Below are 20,289 nucleotides of genomic sequence, written 5' to 3'. Positions count from 1 at the left end.
CCTGGAGGAGTGGGACTTGCACTTAGGCTGCTGTCTGTCCTTCAGACTAGGCAGCAAGAACAGCAGATTGAAGATGTCCCTCAGAAACTCCTGGAAAACAGTTGAATTGGCACATTAGCAGCCTGAATGTGTTCTTGAAAGATAAATCCCATGTTAACAATTTTCTAGGAACTTCTGTAGACTTTCTGGACCTCTGTCATGCAGAACTTCCTGACTTGAATACAAGCTCTGAATCACAAATTTCAACAACTATACTGCATTAAGTGCACTGTAACCGTATCAGTCTAAAGGGAACATGCCAATTGGAAAAGAATAACAAAATAGGGTTTGGTTTTATGACTGATAACTTGACAGACTAGACATGGAATTTCAGTGACTTTTAAGACTAGTTTCTCAGTTCTTCTTAAGCTTTCCATACATCCAAGCTACATAAATCTGACCTTTGCATACCTGTGTTTAATTTCCACATCCTCCTCACCACTGCACTCTGTAAACTGAATCTTACTCTAATTTAATCTGCAAGCTCTTTGTAAGTGAAATACACTTATCCAGTAGAACAACAAGAAGCAGTCTTTTAAATGCTGTCAGTAATGTCACATTGGACAATCAAATTACCTTCAGGGCTGTTTTATGGTAACAGAATAAACACACAAGATATAGACAACATCGTTAGACACCAGGGCATACTTTCAGCTGAAAAGGCCCAATAACAAGTTCTGTAGAGTCTACAGAAAAAACATCAGTCTAAATCAGTTTTTATACACTATTTGCTTTTTTTTTTTTAAGACTATGCAGTTCTGAAGGATAATATAAGTTTTTTAGCAACGTCCCTTGCCTCACCACTTTCCCACCTTACAAGCAGAGGTCGAATGTACTAATCTTGTAACAGATATCCCACTGCACAGGTGCAGACCTTAAATGCTGCTTTTAGGTCAGACTGCCCAGGATCTGGTCAAAATCAGCTGCTGTTAAGGACTAAAACCACTTACTGATCAATAGTAAGAACATTTAAAGGTAATAAATGAAAATATATAAAACTTCAGGGATGAAAGAATTCTATCCTGGAATTACACAGGAAGGGGAAGAACTGTATGGGCTACTTGTTAATAAAGGAATGTGTGTGGGTTTGTCCCTCATCCTAAGGCTAGAATATGTCACACTTTCATGCACTCAGCCCTGCAATCAAAATGTGGTTAAGAAGGTCCTGTTCTGATCTCTCAGGGCTCTTGCAGTGCCCTTCCTCACCTGGCCTTCCCGAGAAAATTTGAAGGGTGGTTTGTGCTTAATGACGCTCGTGGCAAGGCGAAGCAGTCCTGTGAGCCCATCATCCTCCACGTTCCATCCTGATGGTCAAGGATTTCTTGCTGGATGTGCACACACACAGGGAGAGAAGGAATGTCACAGCTCTGCCCCACTGACAATAAACACAGTGCAAATTCCAGGGGAAATAAATTCCTGTGGGCAAAGCTCACCTCCGAATGCAGTCAGCAAGGTGTCTGGCCAGTGCATCTAAATCCGAGCAGGGTTGTCTGAGTCAAAACAAAGGAAATGGATTACAAATGGGAAATAATTATGGACTCCTTCTGGAGGAAATTTTATTATGGCACACAAATAAACAGATAATTAGAACTCATTTTCAAGCGTGCTCTAAGGAAAGTTATCCAACTTATGCTAAGTGGCTGTTAACTGAATTTAACTCTTTCAGCTTATTAAATACTTGATTAGCTCCTCCTTGGAAGACACTGGAATTATCAACAATGAATCCCACAGATAATTAGAGTATTCCCACATCTGTGACCTTCATCTAAGTTCACCTTCTTTGTGTGTTATAACAACCCCCCCTTTCCTGACCCTGCACAGACATCACTGAACTTCCAAAGGCTACTAAATACACATCAGAGTAAACTGGGAGATGGAAACAATCCAAGAGCTGCTCACAGCAGCAAAAAAAGTCTGAAGACACAAAGTAATAAGCGATAAACATTGGTATGAATGCAAGGCAAACCCACCTGACTTGCATCTTTGACATGAATGTTATCAATCAGTTTGCACAGCAGCCAAAAATACTCTTTACAACCAGGTCGCAGCACAGTTCCTCTTCATAATCCTCTATCTGTGGAAAGAAATTGCTTTTGTTCTGAAGTAGAAGCCAAAATAACTGTATTAAAAAAACACAGTGAAGCCAGTAACTGTGTTACAAGATTATTACTTTCTTCAAGCCTCTAAGGTAAGTATAAAACCAATGTCTATTTACAATGGTAAACGTATGTGCTCTGTTTTGTTTCAGCAATATTTATTAATTTTCTTGGAAAGCTGTCTGGATGATCTGCATGACCTGTAAAAGATTTGTAGAATACTGTGGAGTTCATCCCACCCACTGCAAATCATAAATATATTCAGGATTAGACTGGACAAAACATGAGAAATTTGGGCTGATTTCAATTAGTTAATATATCTCTTATTTTAAACCCTCCTGAAAAAGAGAGAATATTGCAAAATCTTCTGTAGCTTGTTTTAATTTAACTCTTTTTTAAAATATCTGTGTATGTGGACATGGAAATTGAAGAAGAAGAGCACTTCCTAAAAGCTGTTCTGCATTTCTCCAGGCACAGCCAAGCTGTAAATACTGCAGTGTCACTATTTAACCACTCTTGGAAGTTTCTGGAACATCTAAACCAGAAGCCTTCATCCCTCTGTGTACCTGAAACACTATGTCAGACACCATGATAATGCGCTACCCTTTTTAGTTATTACATTTTAAAAAGGATATTTAATTGATCTTTGAGAAGACTTTGTCAGTTCTTAAATTCTTACCGAAATTGGTTTCAGAGCTTGAGCATCAGGGAGAAATTTTACCAAGGTGATGCAGCCAGCAGCAGGCAGGAGCGATTGATGGAATCTCCCCATCCAGGCCCAGAGAGAGATAATTTGTATAACCATTGCAAGACTCGTGGCGAACTGCAGTCTAGGAGAAGAATAAAATCACATGATTAAACCCTTTATTTGGAAGATTTTTTCTTTTGGACATTTTTCTTTCATAGGTAGGTGAATTCTCTTCATAATATCTTGGAAGTTATCAGGGTTGAACGTGTCTTTCTAGAACAGGGATTACAAGAATGTGCATTTAAACTGCTTACAGAAAAATGCAACTACACTATTTTAAGTAAAAAGTAATTTCTCTGTGCCCTGTGTCTCGAGTTATGTATTTTCTACAGGAATGATCACAGTGACTGGAACAGAAAATATCACATCTGGCAAATCAAGGAAATCTATGTGAATCCTGAATTTTACCCTTATTCGTTCATCAACTACTAATTAATTTTAATTTCCCTAGAAGAACTGTTTTCTTCTTTCTTTTATTAAGAAAATATCAACAGTCTAATCAAGCTTTGGAAGTTTGCACTGCCTCATTTCAAGGATTTTAAACGGAGCCAGCCTGTAAGCTTTTTCTGTGCTTGAGTAACCAAAGCAGCAGATAAGAATCATATCAAGTCCACCTTGCACCTTTAAGCAATTCTACTGTGAATACAACTGATGCAATTTTTAAGCCTTTATTACATGACAAAAAATTACTTAAAGGTAGACAAGCTTTGGTCATGACGAAGATTTTTGTATCAATTCTCATTCACCTCATTTTGCGATTCTAATTATAGAAAATAAATAGTAAAAAAATATATAATGTAAAAAACATAATGGGAGAGGTATATTTAAGCTAATTCAAGTCAGGTGGCATCACTCATAATTGAACAAATTATCCAGAAATTTTAACAATTACAATGAAAAATCACCTTCAAACAGAAGTCAAGGGAGAAAGGTGAGAGTTTATAACCTAGTTTTGCCACAGATGTGCCACCTTCCAATAATCACTTCTTACACAGCACTGCAAGTAACTGAAGCAGATCTTGCTACTTTTAGCAGGAAAAGACACATCCTGACTTTGCTGGCAACACAAAGTTCATGACAGTAAATTAGGAATGCAACAATCTCCCCCATTACCATACCTCTGGAATGAGGAGGGTGAGTTTCTTGAGCCAGTCTTGCAAATAGGTCACTGTCCAGCCAGACTGGATTTCACCACGAGCAGCAGTGAGCCAGCTCACTAGAGCCCATGGAATAGTGAGTGACTGAAAAGGAGCAGAGAAACCCCACCGTAAGCAGCAGCAAAAGCTTCTTGGGTAGAAGGGCTGCACAGTCCAAATTTACATTTATTTCAGTTACACTAACAGGAAAGACAAAATCTTTCTTGGCACTTAGGATATAAAAAAACCTCCCAGTTTTATCAATATGCTGATTAAATACTGACCATGTACTAATGATGACCACCCAATTAAATTAAATATACCAGTGAGGGGGCACAGTCCTTTCCTAAATCCTTTTTAACCTGTGAGCTGGTGCTTTGCATCCCATCTTCAAACTTATTCCTGGTTTGTACTAATTTCTGTGGCCACGCCGGTGTTGCCCTCAAACAGAAGTTCCATTGCAATCATCCTGCAGCCCCCCAGGTAACTTTGGAAATTCTTAGGTAGTGTCTTTGTAAAGACTCCAGCCTGTGCACCTCCCCTCTAATAAGGCTTTCAAGGACTACAGCTTACCCCATCGTTTTTAAAGGAAGTATCAAGGGAGAATACCATCCTTCATCTTTCATGATTTAGGAGAGAGACTGTCTAGTCAGCAAGAGCCCAAGCAGGACACGTGCACTGACAGCATTTCTGGGGCCAATATCTAGTGGGATTTGTCCCCAGTGAACAAGGCCTGGACACCCAATTACAGACGTGCCCAAGGTGTCCAGGCAGCTTTTCATGGGATAGGACCCCACCTGTCTTGCTAACAAAGCTTTTCCTCCTGGCAGAATAAAGAAAGCTGGAATAAGATCTAATTTCAATTTTTCAGGTGCAACACCAGTTTATTCCTGGGAGCCCTCTCGTCTTCTCCTTAACTTTCACCTGAATTTCTTATTTTCTTCTTTGCAAATTGTTAATTCTGATAAGATCCTGTCTGGATACCTCTACCACTGGTATTAATGCAGGACAAAGTGCTGTATGGGATCTGTCTGAATTTGCTGTTCTCCTCACTGATGGAGCTTGAGCTGGAAATTCTTACATGGAATTTCTGCCACGGGCACAATAGGAAATATTTTGGTAGGAGGAAGCAGCTGCTGCCCATGGAAAAGCTCACTGAGCAGAAGATGCTTCCTACACCTACCAAAAGAAAAGGGAATTTTCCCCCTTCCTAGACTTAGATAAAGTTTTGGGGATCATTAGTGCGAGCAAAATGATGGAAAATTTAGGATTTAGTCTGGGAAGTGGATTGGGAAAATCTGGATGAGATTTCAGCCAAAACAGGAGAGGGAAAAACCCAGACAGGAATTCTCTGGAAACTCGATCAGGAGAAAAACTCAGACTGGATTTCACCTGGAATTAGGACTGTAGGAAAACCAGACTGGATTTCTCCTGGAATTAGGACTGCAGGAAAACCAGACTGGATTTCTCCTGGAATTAGGACTGCAGGAAAACCAGACTGGATTTCACCTGGAATTAGGACTGCAGGAAAACCAGACTGGATTTCTCCTGGAATTAGGACTGCAGGAAAACCAGACTGGATTTCTCCTGGAATTAGGACTGCAGGAAAACCAGACTGGATTTCATCTGGAATTAGGACTGCAGGAAAACCAGACTGGATTTCTCCTGGAATTGGACTGCAGGAAAACCAGACTGGATTTCTCCTGGAATTGGATGCAGGAAAACCAGACTGGATTTCACCCGGAATTAGGACTGCAGGAAAACCAGACTGGATTTCACCCGGAATTAGGACTGCAGGAAAACCAGACTGGATTTCTCCTGGAATTAGGACTGCAGGAAAACCAGACTGGATTTCTCCTGGAATTGGGACTGCAGGAAAACCAGACTGGATTTCACCCAGAATTAGGACTGCAGGAAAACCAGACTGGATTTCTCCTGGAATTAGGCTGCAGGAAAACCAGACTGGATTTCTCCTGGAATTGGGACTGCAGGAAAACCAGACTGGATTTCTCCTGGAATTAGGACTGCAGGAAAACCAGACTGGATTTCCCCTGGAATTAGGACTGCAGGAAAACCAGACTGGATTTCTCCTGGAATTAGGACTGCAGGAAAACCAGACTGGATTTCTCCTGGAATTAGGACTGCAGGAAAACCAGACTGGATTTCTCCTGGAATTAGGACTGCAGGAAAACCAGACTGGATTTCTCCTGGAATTAGGACTGCAGGAAAACCAGACTGGATTTCATCTGGAATTAGGACTGCAGGAAAACCAGACTGGATTTCTCCTGGGAAGTGGCTCAGGGGAAAACCTGGACGGGATTTCCCAGAACATCTGGATTGGGGGGGAACACGGACTGGATTTCCGCTGGAATCTGGATCGGGGAATAACTGACCTGATTTCACCCTGAAGCCAGACTGGGGAGAAAACCCGGACTGGATTCAGGCCCGAAATTACATCAGGGGAAAATCCCTCAGAAACCATGGCTATTTCCATGGAATAAAATGATTTTCCAGCACTATAACGGTGGAGTAAATCAAAATCATAAATTATCATCTGTCTGCTGTCCCTGTCATTAGCTCCTGACCCAGCTGTTTCACAGCACTGACCTTCATGCCTTGACCTGTGATCAGACTGAGCCTTCAACACCCTGATGGGAAGAGAAAATCGTTTGAATTTCGTCACAGAACCTAAGAGATTATCACTCAGAAATACAAGTACACACAAGGCACAACACAGTTACTCTTAAGTAACCACTTGGAAAATCATTCAGCTTAAAAGGACTGCAGTATTCAAAATCAGTAACAATAATAAAATCTTGCAAACCTCCAAGTCACCCCCATAAAGCTTTACTGACTATCAGATTAAAAGTCAAGGGAAGTACCCACAGTCCCTTCATTTTATCCAAAATAGAGATGTCAGAGCTAAGAACTGACCCATACAAAGAAATCTAGTTTTCTTCATGAAGAAATCACACTTTGCATAAACATTTGCAAACTTCAAATGTTTATATTTATTTGCTTCCATTTTTTAGTTACAATAAAAGGTTATGAAACCAAAAATATAGCATATATACTTAAAAACTATTCCTTCAACTCAACTAAAGGTCAAGTTAAGCACACCTGCAGCCTGGAAATGTTCTGAATGCCCTTAACAATCTTTTAAAAAGATGGCAAAACAACAATCCACCACCTGGCATCAATTCCACACCACCAATGTAGCAAAAACCTGACCTCCCCAGCATCAGTCTGACTGCCACAATGCAGCCTCACACAGAATTGCTTTTCTCAGGACAAAAAGGCAACAGGACCAAAATCTCCAATAGGTCAGATTTTTGCCTTCAGTATCAGCAGGATGGAAAAAATCAGTGAAAACTGGCAGAGGACTAAGCAACGTGAATTTATTTTAATTTCTCCTTTACGCTGCGTTGAAATTGAGAATGCTCTGGAGAAAAGGAAGAAGGGATTTTGGCAGGAGAATTTACGTCACAGATCATTTAGACATCCGTGCCTTACACCCTGACCACAGAGTTCTCATCCCTCTGCTCTGTGCCACCGCAGGAGGTGACTAAGAAAAGCAAGTCTACAGCCTCTGGAGCTCGGGTTCTGATGTGGCTGTCAATGGGGACCACAGCTGGAAGAGCCCTGGAGTTGTGACCTAAAGCAGCCATGAAAACGAGCAACACTCTATCAGCTTTATCACAAAAATAAAAAGATATTGTACCTAGGTGCCAAGTTGTCATATGTATAAGCAACTGACATAAGTCGCTGAATCAAACTGGTTCCCTGGACAAGTACAAGAAACACCTTTAAAATTGAAGTCGAAAGAAAAAAAAAACAAAAAAAACAACAAGTTAATATAACAACAAGCTTTTTGATCTGTTTTTCAATTATACACACTGTGTGAATCTAAATAAACCCACCTGTGCAGAGGAGGAAGCGCCAAAGGCAAATCACAGCATCTTCACAGTTAACAATTTACTGGTTTTATTAAAGTACAGCTAAAATCCCATGTTTCACTGACTAGGTCTAGATGCTAAAATTTCATTCTCTAAGGAAGACAATTCAACTGAATAGGAAAATCAGCCATTTATTCAATCCTTTTAGTAAAAACATGGCATTTTTTAAACAGAAACTACTCACAGCCTTTTAAAAACCTTAGGTTTGAGGAGAGAGGGCTGAGAATGAGGTTGGATACTTAAATTTTGCCTCTCTCTGTGATCAACACATTTTACTAATTAAACACACTCTTAAAATATTCAACTTCAGCAAACCTGACAGATTACACAGATTCAAAATCCAAGTCCGAACAAAATCATAAATATTTAAATATCATATCCACAGCAATCAAAAATATTAACCAATTGACAATTAAAATTTAAAACCAGTTAGAGGAAGTGACAGTAGCATTTACATGTTAAAATATGTAATACATTTGGTAAGCTCCCTGTGGCCCTGTGATTTAGGGATTTGTTTTGTCAAAAAGGGCTGATATTTATAGAAATTAAGGTCTTTCCAGGTATAACAAAAGGGAACTTTGGCTCAAGCTCAGAGGTCAGACCTGCACTTTCTGGCAGTCACAGCTGGTCCTGTGCCCAAGAAAGTCGATTTACAGTGAACACTTCCTGATGCCAAAATATTCCATGTGCTTGGCCTGCTTTAGGAAATGAGCCTGCAGGAATCTGGCAGGAAGGTTTACAGCTGCAGGTAAGTTCCCACTCACTCAAATACCCTGAATCAAGTTATTTCAGTCTTTACTAAAGGAATCCAAACTGGATTTAGCAAGGACAAGGGCAGCTCATGTTATAACCACAGATTAATAATAATATGCTACTGTAAAAAAGGACTGATAATTTTAGGAAACAAAATCTAGGAAACAGAGACAAAGCACTGGAATTCTGCGTTGCCAATTCATGTATTCACCAATCACCAACACACCTTTTGGTTGCCAGGTTTAAAGCTATTCAAATCCTTTTCTAGAGAACAAGTAAGAGATCAATTCTATTACTGACACCAGTTAGTACTATCAACTTTTCCACTACATTATTTTTCCTACAATAAGGATTTCACATGTACTCTTTCAGAAAAGGAGTCATTTCCTAAAGCTCCCAGAACCTCTGTGTGTCTCCTACCTCTGTGAGCCGAGGGATATGAAGGCCCTTCATGTGGTCACTTGTGGTCTTCCTGGATTTGCCCGGCCACGTCCTTTTCCTGTGACTCTCTGCCACCCCAGACCGGCAAAGACATCGTGATAAGCCAAATCCAGGTCTGAGGGGTCCACTGCAAACTGGCAGATCAGCTTCAGCAAGCAAGCAAGACAGTCCAGCTGCCACTGGGAAGGGCAAGGAAAAGGCATCTTCCATTTCCAGGGATTTATTTTACACATAATCAATGCCTGCCACAGAATTTTCAACTGCAAACCTCAGCAAGGTATAAAGGATAAAACACTAGAAGTAACTTGAATTTAGCTCAAACTAATGATAGATTAATAATGAAAAGATGATTATTAGTCACTCTTATATAAGATGTTCATTATTGAGAAGTGTCTTTATTAACACCACAGCCACTATGCTGTTTCACTGACAGCAAGGGAAAATGGCATTTCTTGGTCTCTTAAGACAAGGAAAGATAATTAACAGATTACTGCTTTTAATAGACTATAATAAATCGTTTTCCAAATAACAACCTTCCCCAAAAAAGGAAAGAAAAGAGCAAAAATAAATACTCCATTCTTGTTTGGCTACTTTTGACTTCTTTAAAGAAATGATCTGTTATAGAAATATCAATGCAGTTGCAATCATTCCTGAGGAAGTGACCCAGGTTTTTTTCCCTCCAGGGATCCATGAGCTACAATTTTAAGTTTTACAATTTTAAGAATGGACAACTCTCTCCAAAATCCACAGAAAAAAACAGGAAGGGTGGGTTTAAAACACAAAAAAGCAGAAGTGTATATATATACTTTTTTAAAATAAACTCTTCAAGGAATATAAAATATTAAAAAAAAAACCAAAATATGCTACTACGTAGACTCTGGTGGCTTCAATCAGAGAATGAATCTGTTTCACAACAGAAAGATAACTGTAACAAGGCTCAAAGCATGAAAAGTCTTTACAAGTAACAGCAATACTCTTCTGGAGAGAAAGGTTGAATGAACACTCACCACAGTCCATGACTCCTGTTCTTTAGGCTCTAGGATTCCAGAATTGAAATTTCCAGTAACTGCTGGAGCCCTCCAGCAGCAACAAACTGTAAGTAAATTATGGAACCAATGTGGGAAAAAGCATAGAGAAATACCATTAAGATCAGTTAGATACCGAACTAAAACCCTTTATAAATTAATACAATTATAAATTGTTCAGCTTGATTGTTTTATGAAAACAAATTAAATAATTGTACATGGCTATGACAAATTTACAAGCCTGATAAGGCAGGAAAACTTCCAAATGTTATCCCTAAATTGGAGGCAAAAGACTTTAGGATTGATGTTTTACATGGGTTTTTATTTTATATCTCTCTTGAAAATCTGTTTTAGGTATCATGGAATACTGTAGGAAAAACAAACCTTGCAGCTCCACGTGTTTTTACTGTTTTCTATTTGATCTTCACTTGAGTCATCTGAGTCGGGGTAAAGATCACTGTAACTTCCCTAAAGATAAACAGGAGTAACTGTCAAAACAGCTCAAGAATTGTAATATTATAAAACCACCACCAATATGTGCTTTAGCTCAGAGGAACACAGACATCCAGAGTGAGGAAATTACCGTGGATTCACGTCTTATCCTCCTGTTGGGCTTCCCCAAAGCTTCAATAATTTCCAGGGCATACAAAGTTTGGGCACTTTTTATTCGCAGAAGATCCTTCCAGCTAAAGCCATCATTACCCTTAAAAGATGAAAAAGAGATAGAGAACAATGAATGCAACTATATGGAATGCTCATCTATCTAAAAATTCACAGAGAGGATTTTTCAAGTGGCACAGACAAATAATTTGGGGTTTAATTTAAACTGTTATCTGAAATTAGAGAATTTCAAGGATATTTCTATACATGATTAACAACCTGAATAACAAAAAAGGCAACATTATTATATGCTAAAATACAACAATTTTAAATTACAGGGAAGCAAATGTCACACTGTAACTGCCACCAAAATTTTGATGCCTGTGTGCATGAAGAGCTGTGATATCTAAAATCTGTCAACCACTTTTCATTAAAGAGGCTGAATAATATTTTCACCTGTAGGACAAGAAATCAACTCTGCTTCAAGGCAGCCCATGCTGTGACCTGAGGAAAGGGAGCACAGAACTATCACTGTCACACAGCCACGGTGTTCAAGGCTGCAGCTGAAGAAACTGCTCTTTCAATCCAAGCAGGATTCATTACTACTGACTATTCTTTTCATTTATAAAGTAAATTTTGAAAATAAATGATATTAAAAAAACAACTTTGAGAGCTAAGCTGACATCTCTGTTTAGTTTTAGATTTATTAGGTTCACTTTTGTCTCAGCACACTTAACGTATTTACTATGTAACATTCCTGTTTGGGGAAAATCCAACTAGAACAATGGATGCTAAAAGCTCAAGTACAATAAAGATAAACACGTAAAACTTTGTTCACCTGCTCATCAGAAATATTCTGGAATGCCTGCAGCATGTTGGGGCACGTTGGTAGGAGCATTAACAGTTCCCAGACACGTCTGGATAAGTTTTCTGCATGGAGATGCAGCTCTTCACACCTTGCACTCTGACAAACCAAACCACAACCATTCTTACTGTGAACTTCTTTGAGAAATGACATTTCAAAGCCCAAAAATGGATTTATTGGTAATTAAGAAGCTGTTTCCTATCTAATACCTTAGTCCACACTTAGGACACGATAGGTGAAGTCTCAACTTGCAAGAAACTAAGTTACATGATCTTTAAATCATATCACATATTTTGAAATATTTACATGCAGATAAAGCTTATAAATAAATTACAGGTTCAAATCTACTATATATGACTTAATTTCCCTCAAGCTAATGATGGCATATAAGACAAAGCTTGGGTTTCTGCACTAAAACTTTACAAACCTTTCTTCAAGCCAATTTCCATTATGAGTCATCACGTCTACTGAAATAATCAATATTGTTTCTTAAGAATTGTTTTTATAGTTTCTACAACATTTAGAACATTAAAATGTATCAGAACATACTGCTAAAAAAAAGGAAAATTATAAAGATTTTACGCAGGCAATGAACATCTTTAGCAACTGAACAGAGCAGACAAAAACAGGCTTCACAGGAAAACCAGATCCAATTAAATAAGACTTAAATGTAATTGTTCTAATAAAATTACTCTAAATTACCTCACTATCTTCCATAGCAACTTCTCCAGAAGGAGGCTTAAAAGAGGCCAGCATCTCTAACAAATCAAACAGGGTGGTCAGATGAGGCTCTTGCAGAAGTAGAAGCATTGGAATGTTGTCCTTCTGAGGAGGAGGGAGGCAGGAGGCTGGGAGCTGCACACCTTCACCTTTCCGTTCTCTCCTGGGGGCCCCCAGGGACACAAACACCATCTGCAACACACGGAGACGAGAGGCACAGAGACACCTTTGTGACAAGCCATGGAATGTTTTCACATCGATCAGAATTAAAAAGTTAAAACACAGGGTTTTTTTTTTGTTTGTAGTCAAATCTTTACATTGCAGCGTTTTCAGCAAGCGCCACAACTGAAGTCTGGATTTGCTCTCTCTGCAGGTATCCACAGTGTGGCTGCACTCCTGATTCTGAGCTGGGATCAGCCCACACTGCTCACAGTCAGCCCACAGACAGCAATCAGACCACAGAGGCAAAGTCCTGGCCACTGTTTCCAGTGATGCTGGCAGTACCTGCATATCCTTAAACCCCAGCTCATGGAGCGTCTTCTCATCGTAGTCAGTTGTCAGCTCGTGCCCAGATGAAATCATTCTCACAGGTCCCATGAGGCCACCTAGGATAAAAGCCTGTTTCAGCAAAATTCTGGCATCACAGTCTCAGTTTCAGAGCTTTCATAGTACACCCCTCAGTAGAGCAAAAACTTGATGTCATTTCCTCAAGGGAAAGCGGTTATTACTATCAGCTAAATTTACTTGCATGTATTCACAAATAACCTTTTCAATACCAGGTCACCCAACTTTGTCGTGAGAAGTGTCTATAATACAATTTTAAACATGTCATCCATATTTTGTAGTAAATGACACTATGGCACAGAAGGATAACAGAAAATGATTATGATCATCAACAAAATCCCCTTGTACCATGCACTCGTGGTCAAGTCAAAGAAGCAATGATTAATCTTATATTTAAGTTATAACCAAAGAAGTCACACCCACTTGAAAAGGGAAAAACTGAGAACACCCTGCAAAGAACTCAACACTGAACTAGGAACCTGAACAATGAAAATATTAAGAATTAAATTCCATTTGGTACAGACAACCAAACCTCTCTTCTCACAAGTACACTTTGCCCAACACAACCACGTTTCTAAAATGCCAATTACAATGAAAAAATTTTTTCTGCTGTGTGGTGGAAAACAAGACTGCTTCTTTACTAAATCTGTCTCTGATGAGTGGCTGGAAAAGGATTTTACAAAGAAGGCAATTAATGTGTGCAAAATTCAGTCTGGTTTACTTACACTGTGCCTCATTAACACACGTTTTTTAGAAGTTGTTAAACCACAAAAAGCAAGTCTGAATCACGTTTAAACATACGCTAGTAGTGGTGCTGGAAAGAGCTGTTCATGGACAGAATTTATTCAGATAATTGTTCATAACATGCTAACTCATGCTTATAATGAGAAAAAAAACCTGAGAAAACATAAAGGTAATTCAGAAAGCATTTTGAACAGCAATAACTGATAAGAATTCTCTAACATATAACATCAGGAGGATGGAAAACATCCTCCTGAAGGATAAAGCAGGAATTTTCATTCACTCACACACACTTCAAGAGAGAATACACCAGAATGCCTATTCGAAGTACAAAGCAAGGTGACATTCAAATCAGGAGCCTCAAAGCAGGATGAAGAATCATTTTTGCTACCATAAATGATGACCATATGGACAGCCATAAATTAAAAAGCAATTGCAGAAGTAAGGAAGATCTTCCACCTGACTGGAATACATGTACACAGAGCATAAATTATGAATTTGAATTGTGACTTCAAACCCTGAATCAATGGCAGAGCCAGAAGTGCATTAATCAGGTGAAATACAGAGTAAGATATACAAAAATGTAGGATTTTATCAAGTCATGTGCAGCAGAATCTCCAGTTTATAGGAAATAACATAATTCAGACAACAAGAAGAAAGTAATGGGGGGGAAATCTATTGGAATGTGGAATTTGGACAGTTTTGAGGATTTACAGGATTTACATTTTCTTTGCTATTTCAGTGAAATGATAGTGCTTAAGAAACAACGCTTAATTAGAAGTGAGGATGATACTAATTAGAACTAAAGCTAAAGAAATAAATCAAAATGCTTGCTTAGTGGGATATCTGGGGGAGAAAAAAAAAACCCACAATCATTTCAGCTGTAAAGGCAAAATCTCCAGGTAGAAGCAGCTCACCAGGGAAATCCCCTTTGCGACTACTTTGGCCAAACTCCTGAAGCTGTGCTTGCTGATTGATCTGCTCCTTCTGCAAATTTTCATACCAATGGGTGACTTCTGCTCGGAGATCAGCCACCTGATCACTAGGGTACATTTCTATGGTCATCTGAAAGAAAGCAGGGGTTTTATTTTTCCCAAGAGAGCTATGGAATGAGTAGCATTTAAAGGGTAGGGTGTGCTGGGAAAGGAATTTCACTCACCTTGTCAGGAAGTCCAGCTGGTTGACACACAATCCTCAGAGGTAGAGACTGTTTGTCACTCAGGGCTTTCAAGTGACTGCTGATGCCAGTGCCTTCAATCTGCCACTGTCTCAGGTGATATGCAAACCTTAGGAAGCAGGGAAAACATGGGAAAAGTGGTTTTGTCAAAGGCTATTTAGCACAAATGTTTGCTGAACAATGAGAGAAAGACAAAACCTGCTAATAGTTGTTTTCATTTTTATCAATAAGAGGAAGTTATTGACATCCTCACTATTTTTCTAATAAAATTAAAATGACTTTCAAGAAGTTTCTTTGGTGAGGGATGGGGAAACGTGAGCACAACCACACAAATTTATTCAAGAAAAAGGACCAACTCTGGTAACTGTTTAAACTTTATTTATTACCTTTCACAATTATTCACTACTGTCTTTCCTTTACAAAGAAACTATTCCTTAAATTAATAATCACTCTTAACACACTCGTAATTAGGGTAAGAGGAAGAGAAATAAATTCTGCACCCAAATGTATCAATAGAGCTTTTTACCTTCTCCTAAAAGCCTCCAGGTGTTTTCAGCATTAAGAGCCCTCTTTCAATAATGGTCAGACTTGAGTGAGAGTCTTGCTCCAGGTTACTCGAAGCTATCATCAGACTCTCCATACACTTGCTAATAAATTCCTGTTCTTTTTCCAGACCTGTTTTACCTGTAACACCAGTTCAAGTCAATTTATAGGCACAGCTTTTTAACACATTTTAATACTAAGAATAATAAAGGTTACTGCTTGGTGTTCTTCAAAGCACTTTAAACAGAAAACAAAAATGAAGTTGATACCGTTGATGTAGTAAGAGTTGATGTACTGGATGGCTGCTCGACTGACATCACCAGACTGTGCCCTTAAAGCAATGCCCCAGAACTGGTCCATGCCACACAACTGTGACAAAAGGAAAACAAGAACAGAAACAAAACATTGCCTCGTTATTTTACTGGGAATGAGGGTTTTCTGAGCTGAGACGTTCTTTTTACCTCTTGACTAAACCACTAACAATATCTCATTTTTTCCACTGCTTGCACTGTCATCACTGCACACACCAATTACTACAAAACTCTCAATTTCTCAGAAACGTTTTCAAAGTCTAAAACATGAGGAGAACTGGCTGAAATCCAAAATAGTGTATTTTCATTTTTGACAAACAGGAATGCTTTCAAATGAAGCCATAAAACTGCAGCTACAACCAGTATTCATTACAAGAAATAAACCTGCCTCAAATCAATTCAGGAATATTTCTAAATATACTTTTATTTATGAGGTAAATGCTCTGGATAAAAAACTTCTAAAGCACATAATACATAAATTGAGACAGTTTACAACAGATTTCCAGTCCGAGTTAAGTAAGACTAACAGAATGTCATTTGCCTCTTCTTCATTAGGTAAGTAAATGTTACAAACCGATTTTTTAAACTCAACAGTGGGTACAGTTCAGTTATGATAAAATATGATAAACTGCAGGAAGAGCTGCAGGCACCAGGCATCACTTCTTTGTGGTTTGCTATCTTTGCCTTGAGAGACCAGACAGAAGAGGAGCAAGAGACAGAACTCAGGCTCACCTCAGAGTTGGAGCCACCATCGTAAGCACTCGTCGCCAGCCGGGCCAAATTACACAAATGCTGGAAGAGGTTCAGGCCAGTCATACTGATAGTTTCAGGTTTGAGCTGTGGCATCTAAACAAAAGCAAAAAAATGTCACTGGTGGAACAGAGAGCAATTACAGGGTATTTATTTCACTAGCATTGTGATTACTAATAGCTGTTGCTATTAATCACATGCAAATGAAGTAGATTGGTTTTGAAAAAGAGATTTGTTTTTGAAAAGGATCGTTCCCTGAGTTCTAGATACAATTAAAAAATCAACGAGAATTGGTTTAAACAGTTCAGTTCAACACTGATCTGAACTGTAACAATGCAGATGGGAAAAAGATTATTTCATTTTAATATCAGCTGCTTAACTTACCAGCAGCAGAATTTGTTAGCATATGTCCAAAAAACTTACACATGTGCAAAACTAGACAAAAACCTGCGTAACCTTGGGAAAGAACTAAACTACATTAATTACTGCACAATCTATCCATTTTGTAATGTCATCTGTCAAAAGATGGATGGAATCCCTTGGAGAAAGCTCTGCATGTTTGTCTTTTCAGTGGCTGAGATTTAGGCCCCACCCAAAAAGAAAGTCCATTTTTCAGTCTGGTTGAGCTGGACAGCATAACGCAAACTATAGTTTTGTGCAAGTTTGTTGGTTTTTTTTCCCCAAATTCAAATAAAGTGCTACACAGCTGCAGATAGAACACATGGGCTATTTGTAAAGAAGCACTCAGGTAAATTGTAGTGTGAAAAGAATTCCTACTAATCCATTTCCATCCTCTCTCCAAGCAGAAAAACCTTTGCATGACAAGCAGGGCCCTCCTGGACTACTGAAGAGATGATTTCCACAGAAACAATTTCAAATACGTTCAACATTCTTATGGAATGATAAGGTTGCAATTAACTCTGTACACACCTTTTCCAAAAAAGATGCTTGTAGGTCTCCATACCCATGGCATGCTGGTCTTTACTCCGTACTTGATTCAGGAACCAGTGTAGTGCATCATCATAACATTCAGAATCTTCTACCAAGCAGTGCCACAGAATGTCCACTTGTTCTAAACTCAACCCTACAGTTAGAGAAGCATTTTTAACTGCTCCTTTATAGCACCAAATATTCCACAGAACCCAAGAATACACAGAAAAATCAGAATATTTCTGTCAGGTCACAGCATATAAATGTATTGTATGACAATTTGACTCTCTGTAGTGAGACCACCAAATATCAATTGCACAAAGTGTAATTTCTTTCCTCATACGAAATTATTTCTGACAGTACTAAATATAAAGGATTTTTATTTTTGGAATATAGTACTCCAGCAAAAGATCTCTGGGAACATCATGGACACAAACAAAGCCTGTAAGGACATAATGTATTATCTTCTTTAGTAATTACCACAATCCCAGTATTTAGCAGAACTGCAGCACAGAGAACATGAAAATCTGCTCTCACAGAACTGCAACAGAATTTGAACTCCAATGCTGGTTCTGTGCTTTTGCCAGAAAATCTTCCCTCTTTTGAAACTGTTTCAGAGATGATTTAAAATTGTATGTTTAAAGTAACATATTAAGTTGACATGGATTACTAAAAGTTTTTTTGCCTTGCTCTAGGGTGTGATAACCTCAAATACTCACTGAAATGATCCGGAGATCCCAGAGTTGAAAACACACACGTCAGGAACTGAAGACGAACCTGAACTTCTGCGCTGTGGCTGTATCTAAATGAAAATTTGGACAAAAAATAGAAGTTTGTTCTGTTGTTTATTGCCATAATTTCTTTCCTACTTATCCATGTGCCTCTTAAAAGCATAAAAACTGTTTCTTACAGGTTTCTTTCTGAATTTCTAGTTCAGTGTATGGCCCAAAGCCCAGCTGAGGATATTACAGAACCATCCCAAACAGCAGAATGAGACAACAGTTGTCACTAGATAAAGTCCTTTTTTTGGGGAATTGAGAAGGAGGATAGGAGTGAGTTCTTTGTCTTACAGTTCAATTCAAATGTATCACTTAGTCACTTTGCAGGATCTACCTTATTTTTCCCCTTAGTTGTAACATGTCGATATTTCTACTCCGAATTTCCAATTCCAAATGATACTTAGTCTTTATAAAAATATTGTCATAACTTATATAAAAATACTGACTTTATTTCTATTTATACACTAAAAGCTTGATGGTAAAAGGAGCAGACCAATTTCTCATTTTCTGAATTTAAAGGCTCCCACCTTCCTAAGTAATTCCTCACTAAAGCAACATCTAATATAAAGGGTGAAGTTAGATTGAAGAAGTTAAATGGGACACATTAATAGCAACATTTTTGAGATGTGGGTGCCCATATTGACTTTGACATCTGTCAAAACATGAACAGTCTCTTCCTCAGGGATTGGGGAGCTGGAAATTGTATTGCTTGTTTATATACACCTGATTTTAATCACACAGATTAGAAAGTGCAGATGGATGTATTCAAACAAAAAAAATTATACAAAGCATAATGACAAATTTTAAAACTAAAACATTTGAGTAGTTCTAGTATATACAATCACTTTAACTTGAATATCAAAACCTTCATGTTTTATTTGCACACAAATATACAACATGATATCTAACAAAAAATGACACAAGAGTCGGCGTTTTTTAAGAAAAAGAAGCTGTTTAGAATGTTTTCACAGCCTTTTGTCTCCCTAAGCAGGAAATGTCCCTTTAGAAAGTATTTACTTACAAGAACACAGCAGCAGCAAGGGAAGGAAGCAGAAATGGTTAAACCCATAAAACACCAAACACTCCAAGTCAGCCATGTACTTACAGTGCATGTTTGTGTCGTCCCTCCCTGACTGCCTGGATGTAGTGTACCAAGTTATCAAAGAAAAGCTTCATCATATTTAGTTCTTTTTCTGCCCACCTGTGGCAATTAAAAGGACAGAAAGTATTATGGTTTGCTTAAAAAGCTCAGAAAAGCCACAGAAAGCAGACAGCTGTTACAGGAAAACGGCACTCACATCACCCCAAAGTAAGCGTTCAGTTTTTCATCTACCATGAATTCAGGAGTTGTACTCCACTCTCTTCTTCCTTGCAATCCTTAAGGTTTCCCAATGTTATTCTCAGGCACAGGACTGACAGAACACTCCTTTTGAGCCCATGAAAACTGTTCCTAAAGGCCCTGATTCAGAGAAAGTCTAACGCGGGACTGGACATGTATTTAAATGTCACGTCAAAAAGGCCAAGAAAACTGCTGATAACCACTGTCATCTTTCCCAGACACTCTGTCAGTCAGCTCAGGCAGTTCCATGGTTTGCTTGCTAAGGAATGCTGTACTCTGCATTATCTTCAAGTTCCAAAGGTTTTTGTATGCCCAAGAGCCCCCTAAATGCCATCTGTTGCACTGGTGAGACAGAGGCCTACTCACATTGTTATCCAGTGTGTATCATAGCTGCTCCCAAACTGCTGAAATGTTCCAAACAGCTTGGGAAGAAGACGAAGTGAAAACTACAGATCTGAGGGAGAAAGAAACAATGGCAACATGTGATTGTTATAAGACTGAAATAATTGATTTCAAATTCCTTTGAGAAGCTCAGGTTCTGTGAGCGAACCAAAGGAAGGCACTAATGGAAAGCACTGTAAATCATAAAGTGATCTGGGTTGGAAGGGACTTTCAAAGTCACCTCATTTCACCTCCTGCCATGGGCAGGGACACCTTCCACTGTCCCAGGTTGCTCCAAGCCCTGTCCAACCTGGCCTTGGACATTTCCAGGGATGGGGGATCCACAAGTTCTCTGGGCACCCTGTGCTAGGGCCTCACTGCATGCTTCCCTCACA

General features: G+C 38.8%; 2 protein-coding genes across 2 annotated transcripts; both read right to left on the bottom strand.

Annotated features, from left to right (window-relative positions):
- Window positions 1-669: 669 nt before the first annotated feature.
- LOC136358585 (ubiquitin carboxyl-terminal hydrolase 34-like) lies at window positions 670-17,355 on the bottom strand. Its single transcript, XM_066314460.1, is given in 19 exon segments — window positions 670-725; window positions 6,627-6,667; window positions 7,741-7,823; window positions 9,149-9,252; window positions 9,255-9,348; window positions 10,177-10,226; window positions 10,229-10,262; window positions 10,579-10,662; window positions 10,778-10,897; window positions 11,633-11,758; window positions 12,362-12,571; window positions 12,884-12,984; window positions 14,602-14,749; window positions 14,844-14,970; window positions 15,388-15,411; window positions 15,413-15,545; window positions 15,674-15,773; window positions 16,448-16,561; window positions 17,347-17,355. Coding segments are annotated over 19 exon segments (1,758 nt in total).
- A 24-nt stretch (window positions 17,356-17,379) lies between these two features.
- Window positions 17,380-19,952, bottom strand: LOC136358584 (ubiquitin carboxyl-terminal hydrolase 34-like). Its single transcript, XM_066314459.1, has 4 exons — window positions 19,880-19,952; window positions 19,280-19,375; window positions 18,115-18,197; window positions 17,380-17,549 (listed from the first exon to the last, which is right to left on the bottom strand). Coding segments are annotated over exons 1-4 (351 nt in total). The 5' UTR covers window positions 19,882-19,952.
- Window positions 19,953-20,289: the final 337 nt, after the last annotated feature.

The sequence above is a fragment of the Sylvia atricapilla genome, chromosome 3 (assembly GCF_009819655.1).
Source record: "Sylvia atricapilla isolate bSylAtr1 chromosome 3, bSylAtr1.pri, whole genome shotgun sequence".
NCBI lineage: Eukaryota > Metazoa > Chordata > Aves > Passeriformes > Sylviidae > Sylvia > Sylvia atricapilla.
The sequence above is the reverse complement of the archived record's forward strand: the minus strand, read 5'-3'. Positions and strand labels throughout refer to the sequence as shown.

Bases quoted from the DNA above. Each gene is read 5' to 3' on its own strand.
- LOC136358584 (XM_066314459.1), bottom strand. The intron at 18,198-19,279 runs GTAAGTACATGG...ATTTTCATTTAG, and splicing joins GGACGACACAAACATGCACT to ATACAGCCACAGCGCAGAAG. The intron at 17,550-18,114 runs GTGAGTATTTGA...CTCTAACTGTAG, and splicing joins GGGATCTCCGGATCATTTCA to GGTTGAGTTTAGAACAAGTG.